Source organism: Cryptomeria japonica, chromosome 10 (assembly GCF_030272615.1).
Source record: "Cryptomeria japonica chromosome 10, Sugi_1.0, whole genome shotgun sequence".
NCBI classification, from domain to species: Eukaryota; Viridiplantae; Streptophyta; class Pinopsida; order Cupressales; family Cupressaceae; genus Cryptomeria; species Cryptomeria japonica.
In genome coordinates, this window is record NC_081414.1 from 709,872,796 (window position 1) to 709,897,124 (window position 24,329).

General features: G+C 37.9%; 1 protein-coding gene across 1 annotated transcript in view; it reads right to left on the bottom strand.

Annotated features, from left to right (window-relative positions):
• LOC131029309 (4-alpha-glucanotransferase, chloroplastic/amyloplastic) overlaps positions 1-24,329 on the bottom strand; it is a 139,596-nt gene that overhangs the window by 35,863 nt on the left and 79,404 nt on the right. Inside the window, exons 9-11 of the mRNA XM_057959746.2 lie at positions 17,091-17,230; positions 16,956-16,987; positions 16,786-16,860 (exon numbers count right to left, since the gene is read on the bottom strand). Of these exons, the coding sequence (XP_057815729.2) occupies positions 16,786-16,860; positions 16,956-16,987; positions 17,091-17,230 (247 nt within the window). The remainder of the gene's footprint in view (positions 1-16,785; positions 16,861-16,955; positions 16,988-17,090; positions 17,231-24,329) is intronic.

Below are 24,329 nucleotides of genomic sequence, written 5' to 3' on the forward strand. Positions count from 1 at the left end.
TATTCTACCTCCTAGGAGTGAAAAAGAATGACTCCTATAGGGACTCTTGACGCTCTAGCACAAAATTTACACCAATTTGCAACATTTTCATCATTTTTGCTCAAATTTAAAGCAGCTTGCAACCTCAACATTTAGAAAAAATTTAGGATCACCTTGACATTTTAACATTTTTAAAATATTTGATCCTATTGACTTCAAAACTCAAAATATAAACCTTACACATTGAAGACCTTTGGGCATGACCATCTCAAAAAGGAGACTCGGACATTGAAAGCTCAAAATTGCTACCTAACTGCCAAAAACCCTAAACTAACAGAACGCGGAAAGTAGGGAAAAAGGGGGTCCCCGTTTGCAATGGGGCGATGTATGAAAAGGTCACAACACCACAAGATATTGAAATGGAAACATAATGAATTTCAACTTTAATATTTTTACCAACATAATACTAAATGTATCACTAGAGTCTCTACTACTTGTTTTAAAGCAAGGATGAGTTCATGTTGAGACGAGGGAACTCATAAAATTGTGATCTAGCATTACAAAAACTTATCAATAGGTGCAAAATAGAAGCTGACATAAAAATTATATAGAATATAAACATTGGGCATATTTTCAAATGAAGTGCAAGATATAACACAAAGCCATGAAAAACAATAAGCTTTATCTTTTAGTATCTAGCATGTAAGATAGAAGTTTTTTAGACTAACAGACAACTGGGATACTGTAGAAGTTGATGATTTCAACCTCACAAGCCAAGAATCATCTACAAGCACACCACTTATCAAATAGAGAATCAAGGAAGAATAATATTCTCAACACAACTTGAGAATTCTACATTGATTGCACAAAAGGATTATGATTATAATGAAACGAACGAATCCTTATGAAAAGATGAATAAAACCCTAGATGCAAACCCTAAAGCTAGATTACATCATAGACATAACAGACAAGTACAAACAATAATAACAAAGTAGAAGAATGAGCCCCTATGGAAATAAGAAGCAAGCAAAGTCCAACAGAAGCATGAAATAGATGCAAACATGTCCATCAATATAACAATACTAAGAGTGGATGAGGGGAATTGTCAACATCATCATCCACCTTCATTAAAGAGAAATGCAAGATATGATAATTTCCACAAGAGAATACATTGGATTAAGGAAGCTCTATTAAATAAACTTGAGCATAGCATGATCCTTCTAGAAACTATCTTAAATTTGGTTAGTGTCTAAAGGTAAATCACATCAACTCCATGGGGGTTGCCATTTGTGCATGCTGGAGGGTGTGGAATTTATCAATCATGTCAACTCCATCTAATCCTATCATTTGATTCTCTATCCCTCAATATTGGTATAAAACTTCTATCTGTGGCAACAAAATTAAACAGAAAATTTTGGCTTAGAAAAGGTGTGAACCTAAGGGCAGCCCTCTCTATGATACCATTGCCATTACATACCTAGATATCATCCAATTGTCTCTATTATTCCCATGCTTTTCCATTGATTCATGTTGTCTCCCTTTTTTATCTTAATGTCAAGCATTCCAAGGCAATCACTTACTTTTTTTTATTCATCTCCTAAGTCATTGTTCCTATGTACTTAAGGTTACCAACAATGGTCAATTCAATTGCCCATAAACATACCCCTATCTCACATGAACTAGCAAAACAAACAATATTTTGATCCACACCCTGATTGGCAATGTGTATAAGTTAAAACTCAACCTATACAATTTGTTACACAAGTGAAGAATTCAATCCACTCCCTCTATTACGATGTGTAGAAGTCAAGCTTTGTCATGTCTATGAGACTTAATCCCTTCCCTGTATCATACATGTAAATTGAGTTTCTTGTCATGTTCATCATCATGTCACAAATACCAAAGCAATTCTACCAAAGACCTGAAACAAGATAGTCAAGCTAGACCTACATTTTGTGGTGGATAAATAATAACGTTTTAAATTAATAGTTTACATCTTTAAAGGAATTGTCATTCAGTTCACAAAATCATGATACGTGAGATTAATGAAAAGCTTGTTCCTTCCTGTTGTGACATATTCACACATCGCCCCATTGCAAATGGGGACCCCTGCTTTTTGCTCTCTAGGGTTTGTTTTCTGGGTCTTTTAGGTTTTAGTCTATTAGCTTTTGCATGGTGAGTGCTATCAGGAGGATCACTGGATAGCAGGCTCTGCTTGAGCTAGGGTGAGTCAGTTGATGCTCCAAGTTAAGGGCGTTTCTCAAGGTCTTCCTTAGGCTTGGTTTTGCTGGTGGTGTCCTGTTTGAGTTCGAGGAAGTCAGTGAGTGGTTGAGCAAATTTGGCTAAGGAATGGAAGGGATGAATCAAAGATCTAGCCTAGGACAAAGTCAGGCCAGTTTGAAGGTGAATTGAGCCTAGAAAGGTGAATTTCGCTCCTAACCCTTCCAAAGGGTCTAGAGCGAAATTCATGTAAAACCCTATTTTCCACAAAAACTGGAGCTATATGTCAACCTAAAGGAGAAATTTGCATGATCATGAGGAAAGGAGGCCTAATGAAGTTTGTCCAAGGTGTGAGGAGGAGAAAATATGTGAGAAATTGGCTCAAAATGAGGATTTCGCTCCTGACCCTTCCAAAGGGTCCAGAGCGAAAATCCCCTTAAGCATCAAATTCTCACTTGTCGAGGCCAGGATTATAGCTTCCTTAGGCATAGTAAGGGCAAATTGATACGTTCTAGCCCTAGGGAGTGATTGATGATGGATGAAATGAAGGATTTTAGTCAAGAGGATGAATTTCGCTCCTGACCCTTCCAAAGGGTCCAGAGCAAAATTCTTGAAAGCTCTCATTTTTCCCTGACTAAAGTCAGGATCTTAATGGGGATGCGTGAAGAAGGGTCTATGTTTGCCTCTCAAAGAGATTTGGAGTTGAAAAGGTCAAGAATCAAGCTCAAATCATGATTTTCGCTCCTGACCCTTCCAAAGGGTCCAGAGCGAAAATCTTTGTAGCCCACATTTCCTTCCCAATTTTGGCTAAGTGTTGCTTTCTAAGGCATGTTTGAGGATGAAGTGGTATGTTCTTGCCTTGAGATGTAATTGATTGATTTTGAAGAACAAGATTTTGGCCTAAAGGAGGATTTCGCTCCCAACCCTTCCAAAGGGTCCAGAGCGAAATTCATCATAAACCTCATTTGTTGCCTTGAATGGACTTGAAACCTTGTTCCTTAGGTGGAAAATGGTCTAACTTTGCTTCTTGAAGTGGTTTGAAGTTTGAAAAGTGAGTAATCTAGCCTAGAATGAGATTTTCGCTCGTGACCCTTCCAAAGGGTCCAGAGCGAAAATCTTCTTAAAGCTCATTTCCTCCTAAGTTTGACTAAATTTTGATTTGCAGGGTATCTTGAAAGGAAGGATGGACATCTTGTTGCCTTTGAAATGTTTGAAAGCATTAAAATGTGAAGGATTTTGGACCAAAAAGGAAATTTCGCTCCTAACCCTTCCAAAGGGTCCAGAGCGAAATTCCTAAAAACTCTTATTTTTGCATTGAAGGAGGTCAAGTCCTTTGTTTTTTATGGCGTGGATGGAAGTGAAGTAGCTTGTCTTTGTCTCTTGAGATTGTTTTGAATGGGAGAAATGAAGAATCTAGCCTAAGTCAAGATTTTCGCTCCTGACCCTTCCAAAGGGTCCAAAGCGAAAATCTTCCTAAGATGCATTTCTTTCCTTGTTTGGCTAAAATTTGGTGTCTAAGGCATGATGAGAAGGAGAATGAACATGATCTAGCCTTTGAGAGTGTTTGGTAAAGTTGAAAATGAAGGATTTTAGCCAAGAAAGGAAATTTCGCTCCTGACCCTTCCAAAGGGTCCAGAGCGAAATTCCTTACAAGCTTACCCTTTTGACATTTCTTGGACATGAAACCTTGTTCCTAGGGCAATGAAAGATGAAATTCTACCTTGCAAAGAAGTTTCAAGTTGAAAAAATGATGATTTTTGGTCAAGAATGAGAATTTCACTCCTGACCCTTCCAAAGGGTCCAAAGCGAATTCTCTCAAAACTTCTCTTTGCTATCAATTTTTTGCTAAGATCAAGTGTGGGATAAGGTAAAATCAAGGAGAAGTTGCTCCTAAGAGTGACTTTAAGTTGCTAGAAACCATGAAAGATGAAGGAATTGAGCCTAAAAGTGATTTTCGCTCCGGACCCTTCCAAAGGGTCCAGAGCGAAAATCCTAAAAACCATCTTTTCTTCCAAAACTTGAGCAAAGCCAAGCTTGGACAAGGGTGCGAGAAGTCATTTGGATTGCCTTAGAGTGGATTTTGGTCGCCAAGAATGCAAATTTTTAAGCCAAATGAAAAATTTACTCCTAACCCTTCCAAAGGGTCCAGAGCGAAATTCTTAAGATCACCCTTTTTCCTTGCAAATCAAGTCAAGATTTTGGTTTTGAAGACCTGGAGAGGAGTGAGGCGAGGTGTTCTAAGTCTTGGAGGTGATTTGAAGTCGAAAGGATGGCAAAATAGCCCTAAAACAAGATTTTCGCTCCTGACCCTTCCAAAGGGTCCAGAGCGAAAATCCTAAAATCTACCTATTCCTTTCAAATTTATGACAAGCTATACCTAGACCAAGGTAAAAGATGCCCTTGAGATTGCCCTTGAGTTGATTGTTGTCTCCAGAAATGATGATTTTAGGCTAGAGGAAGAAATTCGCTCCTGACCCTTCCAAAGGGTCTAGGGCGAAAATCCTTCAATCACCTATTTTGCCTTGCAAAATCAAATCAAACTTAGGTTGGATGAAAGAAGTGAAGTGTTTCCTTGCCTTGTGAGGTGGATTGAAGTTGAAATAATGAAGAAGTGAACTACAAGCAAGAAATTCGCTCCTGACCCTTCCAAAGGGTCCAGAGCGAAAAACACTAAAACCATCCTTTTCTCCAAATTTTGTGCTAAGTCAGGCCTATACTAGGGTGAGAGAAGCTATTTAGAATGCCTTGGAAAGATGTTTCACCTTTAAAAATGTTAATTTTGAGCTAAAATTGGAATTTCGCTCCTGACCCTTCCAAAGGGTCCAGAGCGAAATTCTTAAAACCTCCATTTTTGCCCCAAATTTACATCAAGCTTGGTGTTGGTTGAGAATGAGGACGTCCTTGGGCATGTATCTAAGCAATTATGATCACAAGGTGAGAAGAATTTGAGCCAGGAATGCAAAATTCGCTCCTGACCCTTCCAAAGGGTCCAGGGCGAAATTCTTATGGAGCCTGTCCTTGGAAAGAATCTTAAGCAAACTTCATTTTGATATCTTCTTGTTGATGATTTAAGGTAGGAAATGCTATGTTGAAATGAATTTATTATGTGTCCTTAATCATCTCTTGATTTGTTTTGCAGATGAAAGAAGACCAGGGCAAGACAAGGATGACCTTCTTCGGTCCAGCATCATCAGGGACGACCTCTTCCAGTCCAGCATTTGAAGGAAAGGTACACCATCCATCCAACACATCGAAGACAAAGGAAGTTAAAGCAAGGGTTCGTTGAAGAAGCAGACAGTTTCAGAAGAGTTAATTAAAGCTAGCTTCTCAGCAACATCAAATTGAATATCTACCAACTTGCAAGTGTCAGACAAGGTGGCACCCCAGTCATCACTCCTCCAGTCGGGTTGGTCCACTTCAGCATCTCTAGATTCAATGTACCTGACTCATCAAAAGATGGCACTAACTTCGAGGCACCTACCCCTACTTCCTATTGGTCCTCACCCTTGGAATGTAATTTTCTAATTGGCTAAGGAAGTTTGTTGTAACAAACCCTAATTAGGGTTTCTATCTTGTCATCCTAGCCATTGATTCTAAATCAATCAGAGCCGTCTATTTGTAAAGGGTTTCTCTATATAAGCCTTGGCTCCTCATTTGTAAAGGCTAATAGTTAGTCAATAGTTAGTCAATAATAGCTAATAGTTAATAGTTAGTAATAGAGGCTAGAATAGTAGAATAGCAATTAGAGTAGATTAAGAAGAGAAGGCAAGACATTGTTGCCTTAATTGTAAAGACTTCTTTTCATTGAAGATATGGTGGAATATGTTGTTTCTTTGCAATGTGCAGGGTCTCTTGTTGAATCTTCATTTTTGATGATAGATGATTAGATCGAGTGAAGAAAATTGTTGAATGCACCAGAGTGGAATCTGTCTAGTCCATACCACTAGCCTCTTACTAACTGTAAGTGCGCCCTACGTGGTCAACTGGCATAAAATGAGCTTAATCTTAAGTCGTTACACGTCTATTGTTCATGCATTATCTTGAATGGTGATCATTGTCGGATGGTGTACGATTTGAACGTATTGGAAGCATTCTCAGAAGATCGCACTCAGTTGGTGTTGAATTGTTCAACTTGATGGTGAGACCCAACCCAGTAGGACTCCACCTAGTCGTTCATCCATCTTCTCACATTCTAGGTAGTAGAGTAGACTTCCTGAACCCTGCATCTTTTGTCATTTGTTTGTCTTCCAGTTAGTTAATAGGACCTATGATTCCAGCAAATCAGACGTTTAAGTCGTCAAGTGTAAGTCCCCTTGTGATTCCAACAAAATCACATCATACCACAAAGAGCTTATCCACACGTAGAGATCCTACATAACAGAACCTTGGAGTTACTCTGACTGATCCTTCGGCGAGATCTTCAGCAGTCAGGAACTTTGTTCAAGAGAGGATAAGATACTTCGGTATTTTATTCTATGTTCGCATGTGCATAAAAAACACATCAACACTTCCATACTCATGATTTTCGCTCATTGGAAAAAACAGATCGACAAGAAGCTTATTTTCTTACCCCTTGGATTATTCTTCACAAATGCCACACAACAAGGTACATGGGGATTTAGGATGATGAGAAGCTTATCCCTTTCACCCTTTGGATTCTTCTTTAGCAATTCACTAGTTCATTGAGATAGAATTAACCATGGTTATCTGGCCTTTGCATATATGTTTTCCTCTTGCACACAAAGAAATGGGCCTCAAGCTTTAAGTCATTGATTCAACTCTCTCTCCCTCTTATGATTAGTGTGTTTTCATTTACAAACCCAGATGTTGATTCACTAGCTAAGAATGTTGTCAACCTCCCCCTAGATGAGGGAATCCAAATCTAGTCACAAATGGTTGGAGTTCCTCTCCTTGACCAAAGACACATATTTGGAGATTTTTTTTGTAAAAGATGTCAAAACATTTTATTTATTATCCCAACTGTCTTATCCACTCTTCTCCCTACTTACTCGTCTAATTCCTACCTATCATTCCCTAACCTCTTCCACCATGATCCCCCACCTCTCACCCTCCCGAGCCCCATGACCCCTTTCCTTCCACCCAATTCTCTCAACCCTACCAACATCCAAATTAATTAACATATTTTTGTTAATTATTAAAATCATAGAAGCAAAAATCTTCAAAAAATACCAATTATACCCATTTTTTTGCGAATTGGACCCACGGATGATTTTTTATCCAAAAGAATCCAGTCTTTTTAAAGAATCATTGACTACAATTTTCAACATTTTTTTCACATTTAAATTGCATTTAAATCTCATCTGAAAGCTTAGTCAATCTTCCACTAACCTATGAAACCCTCAAAACTTGCAAAATGGCAAAATATTTTATGAATAACATAATTGAACAATATTTTTAGTGCATGACTACAAATGGGAGCTTGTCAGGTTGTGCATAGAAGGCACAACATAGTTGCAATCTTGCAAAGAGTTGGGAGCCATCGCATTCGAGTCAAAGGTAGGCAATTTTTTTTTGTAACACTATTGCAAATACATTCAATAACATCACACCATATAAATAGTATATACACAAAATTCAACCAACACATACAAATAGATCAATAATTTCTTAAATAAAATTTTCGATGTGCACATCACAAGTATCTTTCATTTTAAATTAACAAGATAAAAAACGTTAAATCTATTTTATTTTTGGTGGAGCTTCCATCCAACGAGAGTATTTTGTAACTTTATTCATTAGATAACAGCACAAAATATGTGTCGTATGTTCAGGTAATTGCAAGATTTTATTACACAAAAGAACTTTCCTAAAGAAAAATTTGATTATAGGAAACAAAATTAGAAAGAAATCTAATATACTTATGAAATACATTATTGACCATTAAATAAGATAACCAAATAAGAATCTAATACCCTCCCTTAATGGTCAATCTGTCAACTTCGCCAAGTTGCCCCCTAAATGTTACAAACTTGTCCGAGCTCTGAGACTTGGTGAGGATGTCTGCAATCTGATCCTCAGTTGGAACATACTACAACTGAACTGATCCATCTTCTACAAGTTAGCAGATGAAATGACAATGAAGCTCTACATGCTTGGTTCTTTCATGGAAGACTAGATTTTTGGCAAGTTTGAGCACCCCTTGATTGTCACAAAAGAGGGGTGAAGGACCTGCTTGGGACATTTGCATGGTCCGAAAGCATCCTTCGAAGCCAAACTGCTTCACAAGCTGCTTTAACAATACCTCGATATTTTGCTTCGGTCAAGGAAAGAGCTACCTATTGTGACCTTTTTCACACATCGCTCCATTGCAAATGGGGACCCCCTGTTTTTTTTGCTTTTTAGGGTTTTGCTTTGGCGTTGCAACTGCTAATCACCAGTCTTTTTACAATGAGTTAGCGTTTTTGAGAAATCATCCCGACCCAAATAGAGAATTCATGGCCAAATCAGTGTTTGAACATTGTCAAAGTGTTTAGAAGGTCTGAAGGACGAAGATCACAATTGCTTTGGGTCATTTATGACTTTCTATTTTTAGAAATTTTTTGTTTTTTTTCTAAATTTAGAAAGTTTTTTGGGGCACTTTGGGCAAATTTCGTGAAGCAGATTTTTTGGCTTGCTTTTTGCTTTTTTGCTTTTTGCTTTTTTCTGCTTTTTTGAAAGTAGAATTAGGGTTTTGTTCTTCAAGTCATATCATCACTGCCCATGTCGTCAAAATTGAGAAATTTTGCCTCTAAGTGTAAAAAGCAAGGTGAAAACCCTAATTAGGGTTTTGTTCAACATAAACATGGCATGAACATGGCTGATCAAATATAAAAGTGACAAGGGAAGTAGGCACATGATTGTCCAGATGAAAAATTCACTCAAATTGGAAGGCATGGAGTAAGAGGTTCAATCAAGCAAAGAGAAACATGGCCCAGCACATGCCAAGTCCACCTAGCCAAGGAAAGAGGTTGGCATACAATTGGCAAACTCCTACCTTCAATTAAGTAGCATGGCAAGGGTTAAGCTAACCCCTACTCACAATTAAGGAAGAAACAAAATAATATTCAGGTAGACAAATTTGACACAAGGCTGTCCAAGTCTGCCCTTCGAAAAGCAAGACAAGAAAGAGACTTGTCCAATAGTCTTCCAAGTCCACCAAGGCACTCAAAAAGCATTGTATAAAGCAACATGGCACATCAAGCTCAAACTCCACCTTCCTAAACAAAGATGGCTTGATCAACTTGGAAGCATGTCCAAGCTTCTTCAAAGTCCGCCTAAGACATGACATATAAAGCATGTCCAAACTTCTACAAACTTCGCCCAGCTATGATGAAACTTGTCCAAAGTGATGCAAACTCCGCCTAGGCACATGATGTTAACTTCCAACTCCGCCCTCCTAAAGCACATCCAACAAACTCCAAAGTCTGCCTTGTCTAGTCTTGGAAAAGAATGGCAAACATTGTTTAGATGGCTAGACTTCCTTGAAGTCCGCCCATGAGATAAAAAGGTTTTGGCAGACATGATGGAATAAAGCAAGCAGCCTCCAAATGTGAACTCTGCCCTCTTCTTGACATGTCAAGACACCTTCAAACTCCATCCTAGCAAGATAAGAATATGGCTAAGACCAAGCAAAGTCCACCCTCAAAGAGATAAAGGATAAAGCACATCCAAGTGCAAGGCATACGCAAGATGAAGTCCGCCAAAAGCAAGAGGACATTGGCAAAGACAAAAGCATGGTTAAAATTGTCCAAGACAAGGCATAAAAGGATGGCAAGAAGGGAATTGTCTTAATATCCATAAAGTCTGTCCATGCTAGATGGAAGATGACATGAGACTCTCCAAGTCTGCCAGGTCTTGTCCACATCAAGGTCCACCATGAAGACAAGAGGTAAAGCACGTCCAAGGAAGTCAAGAATCCGCCTAGGAGAAATTGAAGTTGGCAAAACATTGGCCAAGTCTGACTTGGCATAAAAGGTTCCAAGTCTGCCATGAAGACAAGGTTGCAAAGAAGAAAAGCAATACACATGGAAAGAAGTTAAGATGGATGTCCAAACATGTGCCTATCCAAAGTCCAAAGAAAAAATGAAATTTCCCAAGGTAAATTGATCAAACACAAGTTGGCAAGACATATTACACAAAGTTTGCCAAGATGGATAGACACGGACATTCCAAGTTTGCTTAGGCATAAATGAAATATGTGAAGATGCCTGAGCAAGACATAAAAAAAATTCGCCTATGGCTCAAGGATAAGACATGAAGATGATCAACTTGCCAAGGCAAAGGAAGAAAATGGCTAGAGGAAAAACAAATTTGACAAAATAAGCACATGAAATCAAGGGTCAATCAAACGAATGGGTTGGAAAATAAAGTTTGACACATGAAAAATGGCTAAGTGTGGAATTTTCCACAACAACAACAAAAAAAATCAGATTTTGACTAAGTGTTGGAGAAGAAACGGGAAGAAAGAAGAAGAACAAAGAGGAAAAGTAAGGAGAAGATGAATAAAATTCTTCTCCAACGACAGAGTTTCTTCTACTCAGCACAAGCCAGATCCAAAATTGAAGCCACAGGCAAAGTGTGTCAAGCATAGAAATGGTCAAAATCTTGGCTAAGTGTTGGAGGATCCACATGAAGGTGTAACAAAAAAAAATTGACTAGCCAAAATTTGGCTAAGTATGGGAAATACTTCATAGAAAAAGTTTCAATTTCCTTCATTGTGGTGAAGGCACAAGGGAATTCTTTTCCAAAATCCTAGGCACTTGAAAGAGTTTCCAAGCATCTAGAAAGGAAAGTCTTCAGACTTGGAAAAAAAATATAGAAAGAAATTTTAGACTTCTTGGAGGATTTCATTTACAATCCCAGACCTATTGAAGCAATCAGGGCAACTTCTTGAAGGATTTCATCTCTTGAAGAGTCAAAGACAAACTCCCAATCAAGATCAAATAGTGGCAAGAAGACTATTCCAAATAAATTTCCATACTTAGGCAATTTTTCAGCACAAATTGGAGAATTCAAGGAGGACATTCAACAATCAGATTGTCCCAAGTCAACATGTCCAGGTTCAATGAACCTGACTTATCCAGAAGCTTCTAGAAGGAACACTTCACAATGCAACAACCTTCTATTTTATTATTGGTTTATATTTAGCAAGAAGTACAAGTGTCCTCAAATGTAATTTTCTCATTGGTCGAAGGGTAGTTAGTTGTAACAAACCCTAATTAGGGTTTTAATTTGTAATCTCGACCGTTGATTGAAAATCAATCCTAGCCATTGAATTGTAATTGGGGAGCCTATAAATTGAGCTCGCCCCTCATTTGTAAATCATGGGAGCATGTTGCAAAACATGTTGAGATAAGTAATTGTTGCTTATGATTGCCAAAGTAATAAGTAATACATCATTCGAATTGATGGTGATTACTTCCCTTATTTTGGAGTTTGCATGGTTCTTATCCCTCATCATAGTTTAGATTTTATTTCAAGTTGTTAGATGAATGAAGGATTTGATAGTTTAGATTGGTGAAACTTTGATCATACTTTCTTTGGATGGATGATTTTCATTCAATGTGTAAAGTTAGCCTGAGCTTTGATGTGGATGCTTAACTTCTACTTTGAGTAACATTGTTCAATTGTTGGTATTATTCATAAGTGTGAAAATCTTGAGCACGACCTTAGAAGATTGCACATGCTTTGTGTAGTTGTCCTAATTGTGGCAAAACAAAGTGTGGTTATTAGTTTCACCCAGTCTTTACCATCTCTTGAATTGTTAGGAATAGATTAGAATTTCTAAACCCTTATCTCCTTTTCAGTTTACTTGAAATCCATGATCCAAAATTCAAATGATAAATCTCCATTGTGAATTGAACGAGCCAAGCGTAAGTCCCCCTTGTATTTTAGCATACATAACCAAGGTAGCTATCCAACATAAAGTTGCCCGTTCGCACATATAGACCTTGGAGTCGCCTTGTGGTCTTTCTCCCAATCTTGGCACAAGTAGTGATTTTGTTCATGAGAGGATAGAGTATCCTTGGATATTTTATTCTAATGTTTGGTATATGATAAAACGTACACCAACACTACCGCCTGCCGCTTCTTGTTGGTCCATGTGACTGCACTTGTTCCCAAACTAAAGACATACCCAGACGTAGACTTCTTGTCATCAATAGAACCTACCCAATCTGAGTCTCTGAAACCAATCAATCTAGGATCTTTGCTTCTGCCATACAAAATGCCAAAGTCAGAAGTGCCCTTTGCATATCTCAGCACACGCTTCATTGCAACCCAATGATCAGCTTTACAAACTGTCATGAAGCGAGAGATGTAACTCACTACATAACTGAGGTCAAGTCTAGTGGTGGTGAGATAGATGAGACTGCCCACTAGTTGCCTGAACAAGGATTCATCTACCACAGGTGAATCTGAATTGGCTGACAACTTCAACCCTTTTTCCATAGGTGTAGAGGCAGGTTTGCAATCCTACATCTGAAACTTATCAAGGAGACTCCTAGCATACTTCGACTAAGAGATAAAGATACTGCCATTAGTCTGCCAAATCTCAACACCTAAGCAGTAATGCAAAAGTCCCAAGTCTACCATGTCAAAGGACTGGCGAAAACTCTGTTTGATTTGCTCAATCAAAAGTGTTGAGCTACTAGTGATAATCAGATCATCAACATAGATGACAAGCAAAAGATAATCACCACCAATAGTTTTGACATACAAATTGGAATCAGGAGGACTCTAAAAGCCTTGATCGTTGAGGTACTTATCAATTTTTATGTACCAAGCCTGACGAGCTTGTTTGGGGCCATAAGTGCTTTCACTAGTCTCCATACCTAGTGTTCTTTACCAACAACCTTGAATCCTAGAGGTTGCGTCATGTAGACTTCTTCCTAAAACTCACCATTCAAGAATGCACTCTTGACGTCCATTTCGACCTTCCAACCAAACTGGCTAACATGGCAAGGACAAGCCAAATTGTACTCATTTTGGCTGTAGAAGAACAAGTCTCCTCATAGTCAATGCCTTCTTTCTGGGAGAACCCTCTAGCAACTAGTCAAGCCTTGTACATACCAAGGGTTCCATCAGCCTTATACTTAACTTTATACACCCATTTGCAACCAATGGGCTTCTTCCCAAGTGGAAGATCAAAGAGGACCTAAGTATTGTTCTTCAAAAGACTACGATGTTCAACTTCCATAGCCTGTTCCCACTCAGGTATAGCTTTAGCCTTTGCATATGTTTGAGGCTCATAAACACTATGAATGTTTGCCATGAGAGAAAAATTAACTATATGTTGTTGTTTGCTCTTGTTTCTAGACGATCTACCCTCAATGAGCTCATCATCATGAAAATCACCAATAGTCTTGGCCCACCAATTAGGCCGGAGAGTAGAAGTACCAACATCTAAAACAATTGGATCAGCATCACCAGGAATATCAATAACAAAGTCATCGGGATGCTGCTCAAGATTTTCTTGAAGAAAGTCGGGTGGTGCAACAATATGCTAGGGAGACTCCACAACTTCAGAGTCAAAGTTTGTTGAATCCCTCCCATCAAGTGGACCTAATGTAAGATGAACACCCAAATCCTTGGCCTTCAGAGGCTGATCCTCAAGGCTCAAAACAAGAGAAGAGAGCTGAAAAGGCCCTCATTATTCATCAAAAACAACATCCCAACTAAATATGAGACGATCAGTGTCTACATCAATCAGTTGGTAAGCTTTGTGATTATCATTGTACCTAGTGAACATGAGTTTCTCACTCTTAGAGTCCAACTTTGTCCGCTTAGTATCAGGAATCCAAGTATAAGCTATAGAGCCAAAAACTTTCAGGTGATTTATTTTCGGCTTCCTACCAGACCAGGCTTCCTCCAAAGTCTTCTTCATCACATCCTATGTGAGAGACCAGTTCAAAAGATAGACAACAATGTAGACTGCTTATCCCCAAAAAAACTTTGGAACACTTCTATGTTTCAACATAGACTAAGCCATCTCAGTTATTGCACAATTTCTCCACTCAACAACACCGTACTACTGAAGCATGTGAGGTGTGGTAAGCTGACGCTTGATACCATGATGTGCATAGAAGTTGGAGAAATCAGAAGAACAAAATTCCCCCCCCCCCCCCCCCAAGTTGTTAGACCTAAGAGTTATAATTTGTTGACCAGACTCTTTCTACGAAGGCCTTCAACTTCTAAAACATACCAAATACCTCTGATTTTTGTTTAAGAAAATACACCCACATTTTGCGACTTAAATCATCAACCAATAACTGAAGAAGTGTTCATTAGACCACAAATGTCAGCATGAACCAATTGCAATACCTTAAAAGCTCACCAAGAATCACCATCCGTAAATGGAGTCTGATGTTGCTTTCCAACCTGACAAGCTTCGCAAACTCCATGATTCTAAGTCTAAATCTCAAGTAAGCCAACAACCAGATCCTCCCGAACCAGCTGAGAGAGATAGTGAATGTTCAAATGCCCATACCACTGATGCTAGAGATTGCTGATGGAAGAACTTTTCACTGCCATGGCGTGCTCCTGAGAATCACCAATGTCAACAAGTCTATAAAGATCATGATCCTCAATACCCACAGTAATTGTAGCACGAGTCTCCTGATCAATAATACTACATTTGTGCGAACTGAACACCACATCAGGCCAAGGAAAGTGTCTCATAATCTAACTGACAAAGATAAGGATGAGTACCATACCTGGAACATAATATACATTGAGGAAAATTAAATTTCTCCCACTAGACTGAATTTGCATGTTGCCTTTATCGAAAACAATATACCCTTCCCCTCCTCCAAAGATCATAGAACGATGAAAGGCCGATATTCTGTGAACCAGTCACATCGATGAGTGAAGTGTCGAGAAGCACCTGCATCAATATACCAAGCAGAGGATTTAATATGATCTGCAGGTCTTTTAGCCATAAAGGCGTAAAAGGCAGATACCTTTTGCTCAGTGTGCTCCGCAACATTAGCTTTCGGCTGAGACCCTCCCTGCTTCTTCTGTTCATAAGCCAAGCGTTGCCTATAATCTTTCATGTGACCATACTTGTGGCAGTATTACAGTAAATGTTCTTTTTCTTGGAGCTATCCTGGGATTGACCTGAGCCTTTTTGCTGAAAGGATTGACTTTTCCCTTTATCCTTAGCAAAGGATTTTGCTGAAAAAGCCTATTCTGTGGAGGACGAACTAGCATCGCTACCAAACTGTTGTTTCCAGCGATCCTGCTGCTAAAGTTTGCTACAGAGCTCTGGAAACTTCAAGTCAACATTAGTCGAGGTAATGTTAAGCGTCCATAAAGTGCTCATAAGACTTTGGTAGACCTTTCAGAGTGATGACTACCATGTCTTCTTCCTCCATCTTCCGACCAATCGCCTCCAACCGATCACGATTGTCCTTGATGTTCGTGAAAGACATCTTTTCAGGCATCATTATGGAGAATAGCTAGTTCTTCAGAAAGAACACATGACTCCTCTCTGATGTTTCATGGAGAGCCTTCGGATAAGTCCTCGTAAAACCCTAGGTCATGGGATCAAAAGGTCTGCTTGTCAGAAAAATAAAAGAAATCTAGTCACTAATCTGACCACGCCACAAATCAAAGGGCACTACTGAGAACAAACCCTACAAAAAAGTTCAGAAAAACCCACGAAATGGAGGTAGGCGCCACAGGAGAAACACAACCCTAGAAAAAAGGTTCTATCTAATCCGAGCAAGATAAAACGCAAAAGAAGAATCACGTAGGTCATGCACGCAAAACACCAAGCATGGGTAGAAAAAGATCACGGTTTTTAAAATAACCACGCTGAAACACTAGTCGGTTCTCAAAAGAAACTCAACACACAAAAAAATCCAAGCAAAAAAATAGAGGTCGTTGCAAAAATCCATTGTGAAATCCGTCGCGAAAACCAGAAGTTCACGGGTTTTGTGTCACGAAACACAAACGCCAAAGGAAGAGACAAAGCTATTGGGCCTAGAAAATGCAATCAAAGCAAAAGCAGGCCTTAAAAGAATCGCACAGGCTGAGAACGCAATCACTAATCATGGGATTTAGCAGATACAAAGCCAAAATGCAAACAACGGTCGGGCCTGGAAAACAATCACGCACAAGATCATGAACACAAAAGACAAAACAAAGCAAGAACTGCCGCCTTCGAACCACAGGCACCTTCGCGTTCCACAGGTCCGTATACCAGAAAAAACTGAAGCCTTCAAAAAACAATCGAAGAAAGCCTGAAAAAAAAAATCACGACCCAAAAAAACTTCCAATTTTCAGAAAGAAAAGCTTTTCAAAAAAATCTCTTCAAAATTTTTAGAAAAGTATTCTTTTATTTTTCCTACTCTGATACCATGTTCAAATAATTGCATGATTTTATTAAAAGAATTGAATGTATATATAGGCAATTACACAAACGAAGTTTCCTAAAGAAACATTCGATAACAGGAAACAAAATATATATATATATATATATCCACTCTCATGATAAGAAGAAAAGCTAGTTATGCCTCTCCCCAGCCATGCTTTAAAACATTTGAGAATAAACATCTCTGAAAATAGTAGATAAAGAAATATACCAGATCTTCAGCAATAATATCAATCTTTCCAACTGCTTTGTAGATAGCATCAAACAGCGCTTCCCTTGGACCCACCTGATAATTTCCATCCACATAATATACATTCAGCAAAACCACAAAAATGGACTAAACAGCATGAGACTAAATACCAGTGTACACAGAGTCCAAACCTTCCATGTTCCATTCATGGCTGTCTCTGACTCTGTAAATTCAATCAAAATGTTAAATTAATAATCTGTGCATCATTTGCAAGATACCATCACTGATCAAGATACCTAGCTGTATATAAAGATGTAATGTTTCACCTGCAGGAACAGCCCAGTAGCCAGCAAGCCCTCGAAAGTGATCAATTCGAAATTCATCAAAGAGATCATTGGCCCGTTTCATTCGTAATATCCACCATGAGAATCCTTCTTCTGCCATTGTTTTCCAGTTGTATAATGGACTGCATTTAAACAATAGGTCTGGCCTCTCAGATTCATTTGACATAACAAAGCAGGCTAACAAATTCCTGGAAATTTCCCTGTTCTACATTTGTTTAACTACTATAATTTATTTCTACTTGTGTATAATTCTGTTGATAAACAAAATTTTATATGTATTGATAAAACAAGAAAGTTACAAAATTCCTTCAAATAAAGTTCAGATTTTGAAGGACACTTCTACAGGATAAAGTTGTGAAAGCAGACACACTAAAGATTAACCATAGCTGCAATAAAAGCAGAACAAAAAGTGACTTCCTGTAAATCAGATTTTACAGAATTTGATATTGAAACAAAAAGAGTATCATATATTTTGAAGATTCCCTAGAGCCTGCAGATGACATGAGCAAGTAGGACTCATATTATTTATACAATCTTTCCTGAAGAAAAGTTAAGAACCCGCCTCTCAGATCATTAACTAAACCCCAATTACACACTAAAGTCACACAAACTTTTTTTCAATGGAAAAATATTTGCTTCCACAATTGATTGCTCAATAATATCCATCTTCACTTTTGGTTATACACTCATTAAAATTTTCATCTTCCCTGATATGTCAACGTTGATTCCTCTAAGTCTCAACATCTCAGGTGATTTTATTTGTCGTTCACAAATTTCCTATCATGATATTATCAACACTATATCATTAAATAATTAACAAGAAGCTCAAGTTATAATCAGTTACCTAGTACTCATGTTTTTGGGATCCAGACCTATAGTGAAATACCCAAGAACAAGAGCAGCGACAGGAACACCCTTGGAGCAGCCAGGGAGCCTCTCAGCCACACCATATTCCCTGTGGGTATGCGCATAGCCGCATACCCACGGGGAACCCAGGGCAGCCAAGACACTCCCTAGCCAATCCAAGGCACTCCTAGGTGCTCCCGCATGTGCCAACAAATCACAAGCACATTTTAGAAAGAAAAAAAAACACCTTTTTTAAATGAAAACACAAAAAAAAGCCCTAGAAAGTATCCTCTACCCAAAATTTGCCATTCTAATTGTAAACACAACTTTGTTTCTCTCAAACACACTCTTCCTAAGTCATTTTTGCGTTTTGAAAAGTTGCTAGTTTTTTTTTAAGGAGATTGATCACAAAGTGCCAAAGAGGTAACCATAACTTGCATAGCAGAGATCTAGTCATTTAAGGTAAGCAATTTAACTAATTCTTTTATAGTTTTTTTAACAAAAAATTTCAAGTTTTTGATGATTTTTTTTAAGTTTTTGAAAATCTTTTCAAGTTTTAACAAAAACATATAAATTATTCGAAAAAACAAATTTCAAAATTTTTTATAAGGGTTTCCAACATTTGTTTGAACTTTTATTAGTTTGTATATTTTGATTAGGGTTGCATTTATTTTTTATTGTTTTATATTTTGTAATTTCTTATTACAGCAAATTTAAATTGCAATATATTTGGAAAGACCACTAGTTCCAGTTCAGTGTGTACTGAAACAAACAAACAATTTAAAGATGATCAAGCATCCTCTTTATGGAAATATGTTATGATGTTTGATCAACTTCCAATAGTTAAGGCTTTTATTTCGAATTGTAATGCGTACAAAGTCCAATTTAATAGCTCATACAGTCGAGTGAAACCTCACTTATGTGCTATAAGTGGGTGTGGGATTAGAATATGAGAAGGGAGAAATAAGAAGGGGTGGCCAAAAGGGAAAATTATGGGATTCATTAAAGAACAAGAAGAAGCTGATTCAATGAGTCAAAGAGCAAAATTAAAACATCATTCTTTAGCAAGGAAAACATCAATGAAAACACGGTACACCTATAGATTAAATAATTGCCTCCCAACATTCTTTCCTATAGACAGCCTCTATCCAAGAAGGAAATCCCTCTCCTTCCCATAAAACAGGCCCATTTTGTTTTTGGATTGTTCAGATTATTTTTCACGTTGCCCAGGATTGTGTCAAGATGAGGGATTGCCATTGTCGACCTTATTGTGATACTTTGAAAGGGGATCTGTCATGATATAGTTTTCATCCCTCATAGGTATCTAAGTTTGGTTTTTGAGGTTGGTTACAATTTTGGGTTACATACTTACAAGAGAGAATAGCACAAATTTGGTACGACAAATTTACATTTATGATCAGTGTCGTAACATCAACATGGTGATACTTTTTTGAGATTGAAGTGGGCCCTTGGGATCTGATTTGGTTTAGTTTGGTGATTTCGAGGTTGAGTTGGCATTGCTTGACTACAAGAAATCTTTGGGAAGGGAGGAATATAATTACCCCATTTGTGGGTTCTCTTGCATTGTAGTTGGCATTGACCTTTTGGGTGTGTGTCAACCTTATCAGAGGGATTATTTGAGGTTACCAGTGAGCTCAGATGGTCTAGAGGACTCATATGAGGCTTCAAGATGTTATTTTCGGCTTCTATTGTGTTCTCCAAGATTCTTGGAAAGAGCGCCTATTTATAGTAAGTCACCTAGTCAAGTCCAATTCTCATCATTCATCATCAGCATCACTCCAACGCAATATATTTTTGATTCCATGCTTTTTGACCGTTTCTGCAACTCAGGTGTAATATTGAGCTATATTTTAATTAGTTTTACTAACCCTTCTATTTTAATTAAAATAACTTAATGGGCACCTTAGTATAATCATTGGAATGAGAATGGAAAGCTTTAAATCTTGGGATGTTGAAAAGTGATTTTATGTGTTGGGAATAATTGAATAATAAATTAAATCACTTTTCAGGGATATCAGGCTTATTTAATTAATAAAATGATTTTACATTGTGTTTTCCAAAAAGATCATGGAAAAGGTTATAAAAGGAGGTTTTGGAGTTCATTTGGGATTATGTAGTTTATTCTATTTTCTTTGATTGAGACCAATGTGATTTGGAAGATTGAACTTGGTTCATTTCAGACTCTAAAGGACGAAAACCCTCTTGAGAAAATCAATTTCAGTGGTGAAAGATTCCTCACTAGCTAGTTACATGCGAAATCATTCAAGTTTTGCAATTTGCTCTTCAATGATTGTCCTTCAAAATTTGTGAAGTCATTTTGAAAAGACAAATTTCAAGTTTTGTGGTTATGTTGGAAGAATTCCCTAGCAATTTATTGAATGCCACATTTGTTTTCTTTGTTGGGCAAGTTAATATGGATTCATTGGGCCTTCCCAAATGCATTGAAGAGCTAGTTGGGCATGGCGTGATGTTTATAGCTGAATCATGAATCTTTTCTTGGGTTCCTGGATTTAGAAATGAGAGATGCCAATAATGTATGGGCTGGAATAAAAGCGAACCAAGAAGCTAAGGTAGGTCGTGGATTTATTTGAGCTTTTTAGGGCAATACCTTTTCTCTGTTGGGCGATAATGCTTCCCAAGCCCTAGCCACAAGTCCACAAAGAATAGTGTGAGAAAGCTTGTGCTAGTTGGAAGTTGAGTCATTAGATGGGCATGGAACTTCTGGAGTTTTGGCAAATATGAGATTGCAAATGTGGGCACCATATTGAGCGATTTACTCTTACTTTGTCAAGTTATAGATTTCAGCAACTGATTGTAGAAAGTTCGTGAGTTTGGTGTGTGATTTAAGGGTTGAATGAACAGATATACAGCCAGATGTGGAAACTTTATACCCTTATTTTGCACATGGGCATGGCTGGAATGAACATACTTGGGAAGACATGAGCATCTTACAAGCTGAAATGACCAATTCTGGGTATATGTGGGGAAAAATAACATTGTTCTAGAAATAAATCCGTACATTGTATTTGTTGTTGTAATGACAACCTTCTATGCACACTCAACTCAGAATTTACACCAGGAAATGTTGTGAATTGCCCTCTTATTTTGTCCATCTGTTAATGTTAAAATTAATTGTCATTGAAATTTGGTACTGTATAGTCAGTCTGCAAGTTATTTCAGTTTGTACTCAGATTCAATTCATAGCCCATGAATGTAGAAAGGCATTATTGTTAACTATATCTGCAATTACTTGAATGCACTTATGTAATAAACATTCTATAATCAGGCTAAAATCCCCTGTCCCCGTACCGAGGACGTTTCGGGGACTTGGGGACGGCTAGGGGACGTCCCCCCGCCATCCCCAAAATTACAAAATTTGTGGGAAACGTCCCAGAAACTTGGGGACGGCAGTGACTCTCAAAGGGGACGTCCCCCCGTCCCCAATATGGTTTGGGGACGTCCCCCCATCCCCTAACCGTCCTGGAGACAGCCAGCCGTCTCCCTTTTCCCAGCACATTTAAAAAACTAAAAAAGACTCAAATGCTCAAAAAAACATATTTTTAATTTTATTATAGGTCTATAAAATTGGATTTTCACTAATATGATGGGTAAACATGTCTGAATCACTTCCAAAAGCACTTAGAAATAATGAGCAGCAGCCTGGTAATAAATTTTACAAACACTTAGAACAGGGTAGTGCGTAAAAAAGTGGTTGTTGGTCTGCAATATTGGACTTTTCACAATTATGAAAGGTAAACAGGTCTGAATCATAGCCAAAAGCACTCAGAAATATGAATAACGGCTTGGTATAGAATTTCACAAACATCCAAAACTTTGTAGTGCATAAAGAAGTGGTTGTAGGTCATAATAGAAATGGCAGACTATCAAAATATCCTTCAACCACAAAGAAACAATGAACTACATGCAAACAAGTGTTGGCATATTGACAATGTATTTTCAATTATGAATGCATATTGAGTATTGACGATAAATTCTGCATTATGAATGCATATTGAGTATCGACAATGAATTTTGAACACAAATGTGGTATGTTAAGGTTCTATAATGTACATATACCTGCTTTATCCATGTTTTCATGTGAATATAATGTATATATACATGCTTTATCTATTTTCATACGAACATTTAAAATTTCACTATATATTTTAAATTTTCCCTATATTTTATATAGCCGTCCCCTTTGCCGTCCCCCCACCATCCCCAAAATTGGCAAAAAAATTTGCCATCCCGGAAACTCGTCCCACCGTCCCCTGTCGTCCCCGTCCCAGAAACTCCGGGTAACATAGATAATCAACAAATACCTCAGAAGCAACAAACACTGAAACTAATCAGAACAGTGAATATAAACATTGTCAAACAATGCTACTTCGTCAAGTTCAGAAAGGGTGAGGAAAATGTTAAACAAAAAGTTTGGTCCAAGCTCTTGAAATTTGTTACAACTTCAACCAGGGGAAATCATTTTCAAAGCTCTTAAAATTTGTCTTTGTAACTCTTGAAATTTGTCCATGTAAGAGACTTCACAAATTTCGAAACCTCAATCTCTAAATCCAACTGGGAAATTTGAGTGACTCCACCAATTCACCAGCTAGGAAGGAATATTTCACCACTGAAACTAATCTTCTCAAGAAGGTTTTCATCCTCCAGTGGCTGAGATGGACCAAGTTCAATCTCGCAAACCACAAAGGTTTCAATCAGAGAAAATAAAATAAACTACATAATACCAAATGTGCTCTCAAATCCCTTTTTATAAGCTTTTTTCGAGAACTTTCCAGAAACTTGCAATGTCCCTTTTTGGCTATGTTAGGTATAAACGGAACAATTACTTCAATTTCCCTTCTATTATGTCAATTGAATACTTATTTAAGCAAGTAATGGAAGATAAATCAAAATCAATTGTAATTCCTGATGCAATTATAAGTATCAATGTATCAACAGCAATGTCTGATATGACTGTTATGAAGTATGCTATGTAAATATTTTATTATCACTTATAATTATTTGCAGTATCTGATATACACTTCGATTATGAAATCGTTATTTATTGCTTTCAGCAATGGCTGCAATATCTGATCAATCTGATTATGTATGCAACAACTGATGAGAGGATGTTGCCAAAGGTGATGCAGATTGCTATGTTGGATATTTCTTTCTGATATATGCAATGGAGTTAAATAGGTTGCTTATAACAACAAGATTGCTTGTTTCTGATATGTAATTAAATGCTTGCAATGTTTGAAGTAGTTATCGCTTTGGAAGCGATATGGTTGCTGTGTCGGATAGGGATATATATACTTACAACAAATGCTGATGCCATGTCTAAGACTTCTATGGTGATCACTTGCTATCAATGATGGATGCTGTGACAGTTATGTCTCCTTCAATCTCTGCAATCCTGAGATGCTGTCTTTGATATGCCGATATATACTCACACCAAATGCCAAAGGCAAGTCGCTCTAAACAGAGCAGGTCCGTGAAGGATGAAATAAGTAGTAACAATGACCGGATTAAAGTAATTTCAAATGTCTTCTTATATGTTGCAATTGGAATGACAAATCATGTCCATTCACCATCGCCTCCCTTCCTCATATTAATCGCACCTCTTCAAGATGATTATGGTTATCAATTAGACTTCCTAATCACTGCCCAATGAGTGATCTGATTGTTATCACTGTATGTAATTAAATGCCACTTTATATCTCATAATTAGTCTTCTAACTAATTAGTGCTTGTTAACAACTAAACACCTCCGTGTCTTCTTACGCTCACTGATCATACCATTATCGATTATTATATCACTGCTAATATTTACGTATCTGTTAATCTCCGTCCTCTTACCCACATACAGTTAGTCTTCTTACTAATTGATTTCAATTGGTTAGAAGGCATTGATATGCTGATGTTCACCCTTACTACCTGTTGTGACGTATTCACACATCGCCCCATTGCAAATGGGGACCCCTGCTTTTTTCGCTTTGTGGGATTTTGCTTTCTAGGTTTTAGAGTTTTGTCTGTTAGCCTTTGCTTTTCGAGTGTTGCCAGGGGGATCACCTGGATAGCAGGCTCTGCTTGAGCTAGGTTGAGTCTTTGGGGCCCCAGAATTAGGGTTTCTTTGATAGTCTTCCTTAGGGCTTGGTTTTGCTCTCGTTGCTAATTGTGTCTTGTTTGAGTTCGAGGAGGTCAATGAAGCTTGGTGAGTGAATATCCTCTTTGAAGGTCCGAGTTAGGTCAAGTTGGTGAGTGATGAAGTCTAGAATGTCATCTTGATCTTCAAATGCCCTGAAATTTGGCTGTCTGGAATGTCCTGATCCTGAAATTTGACTAAGTCTAGAAAAC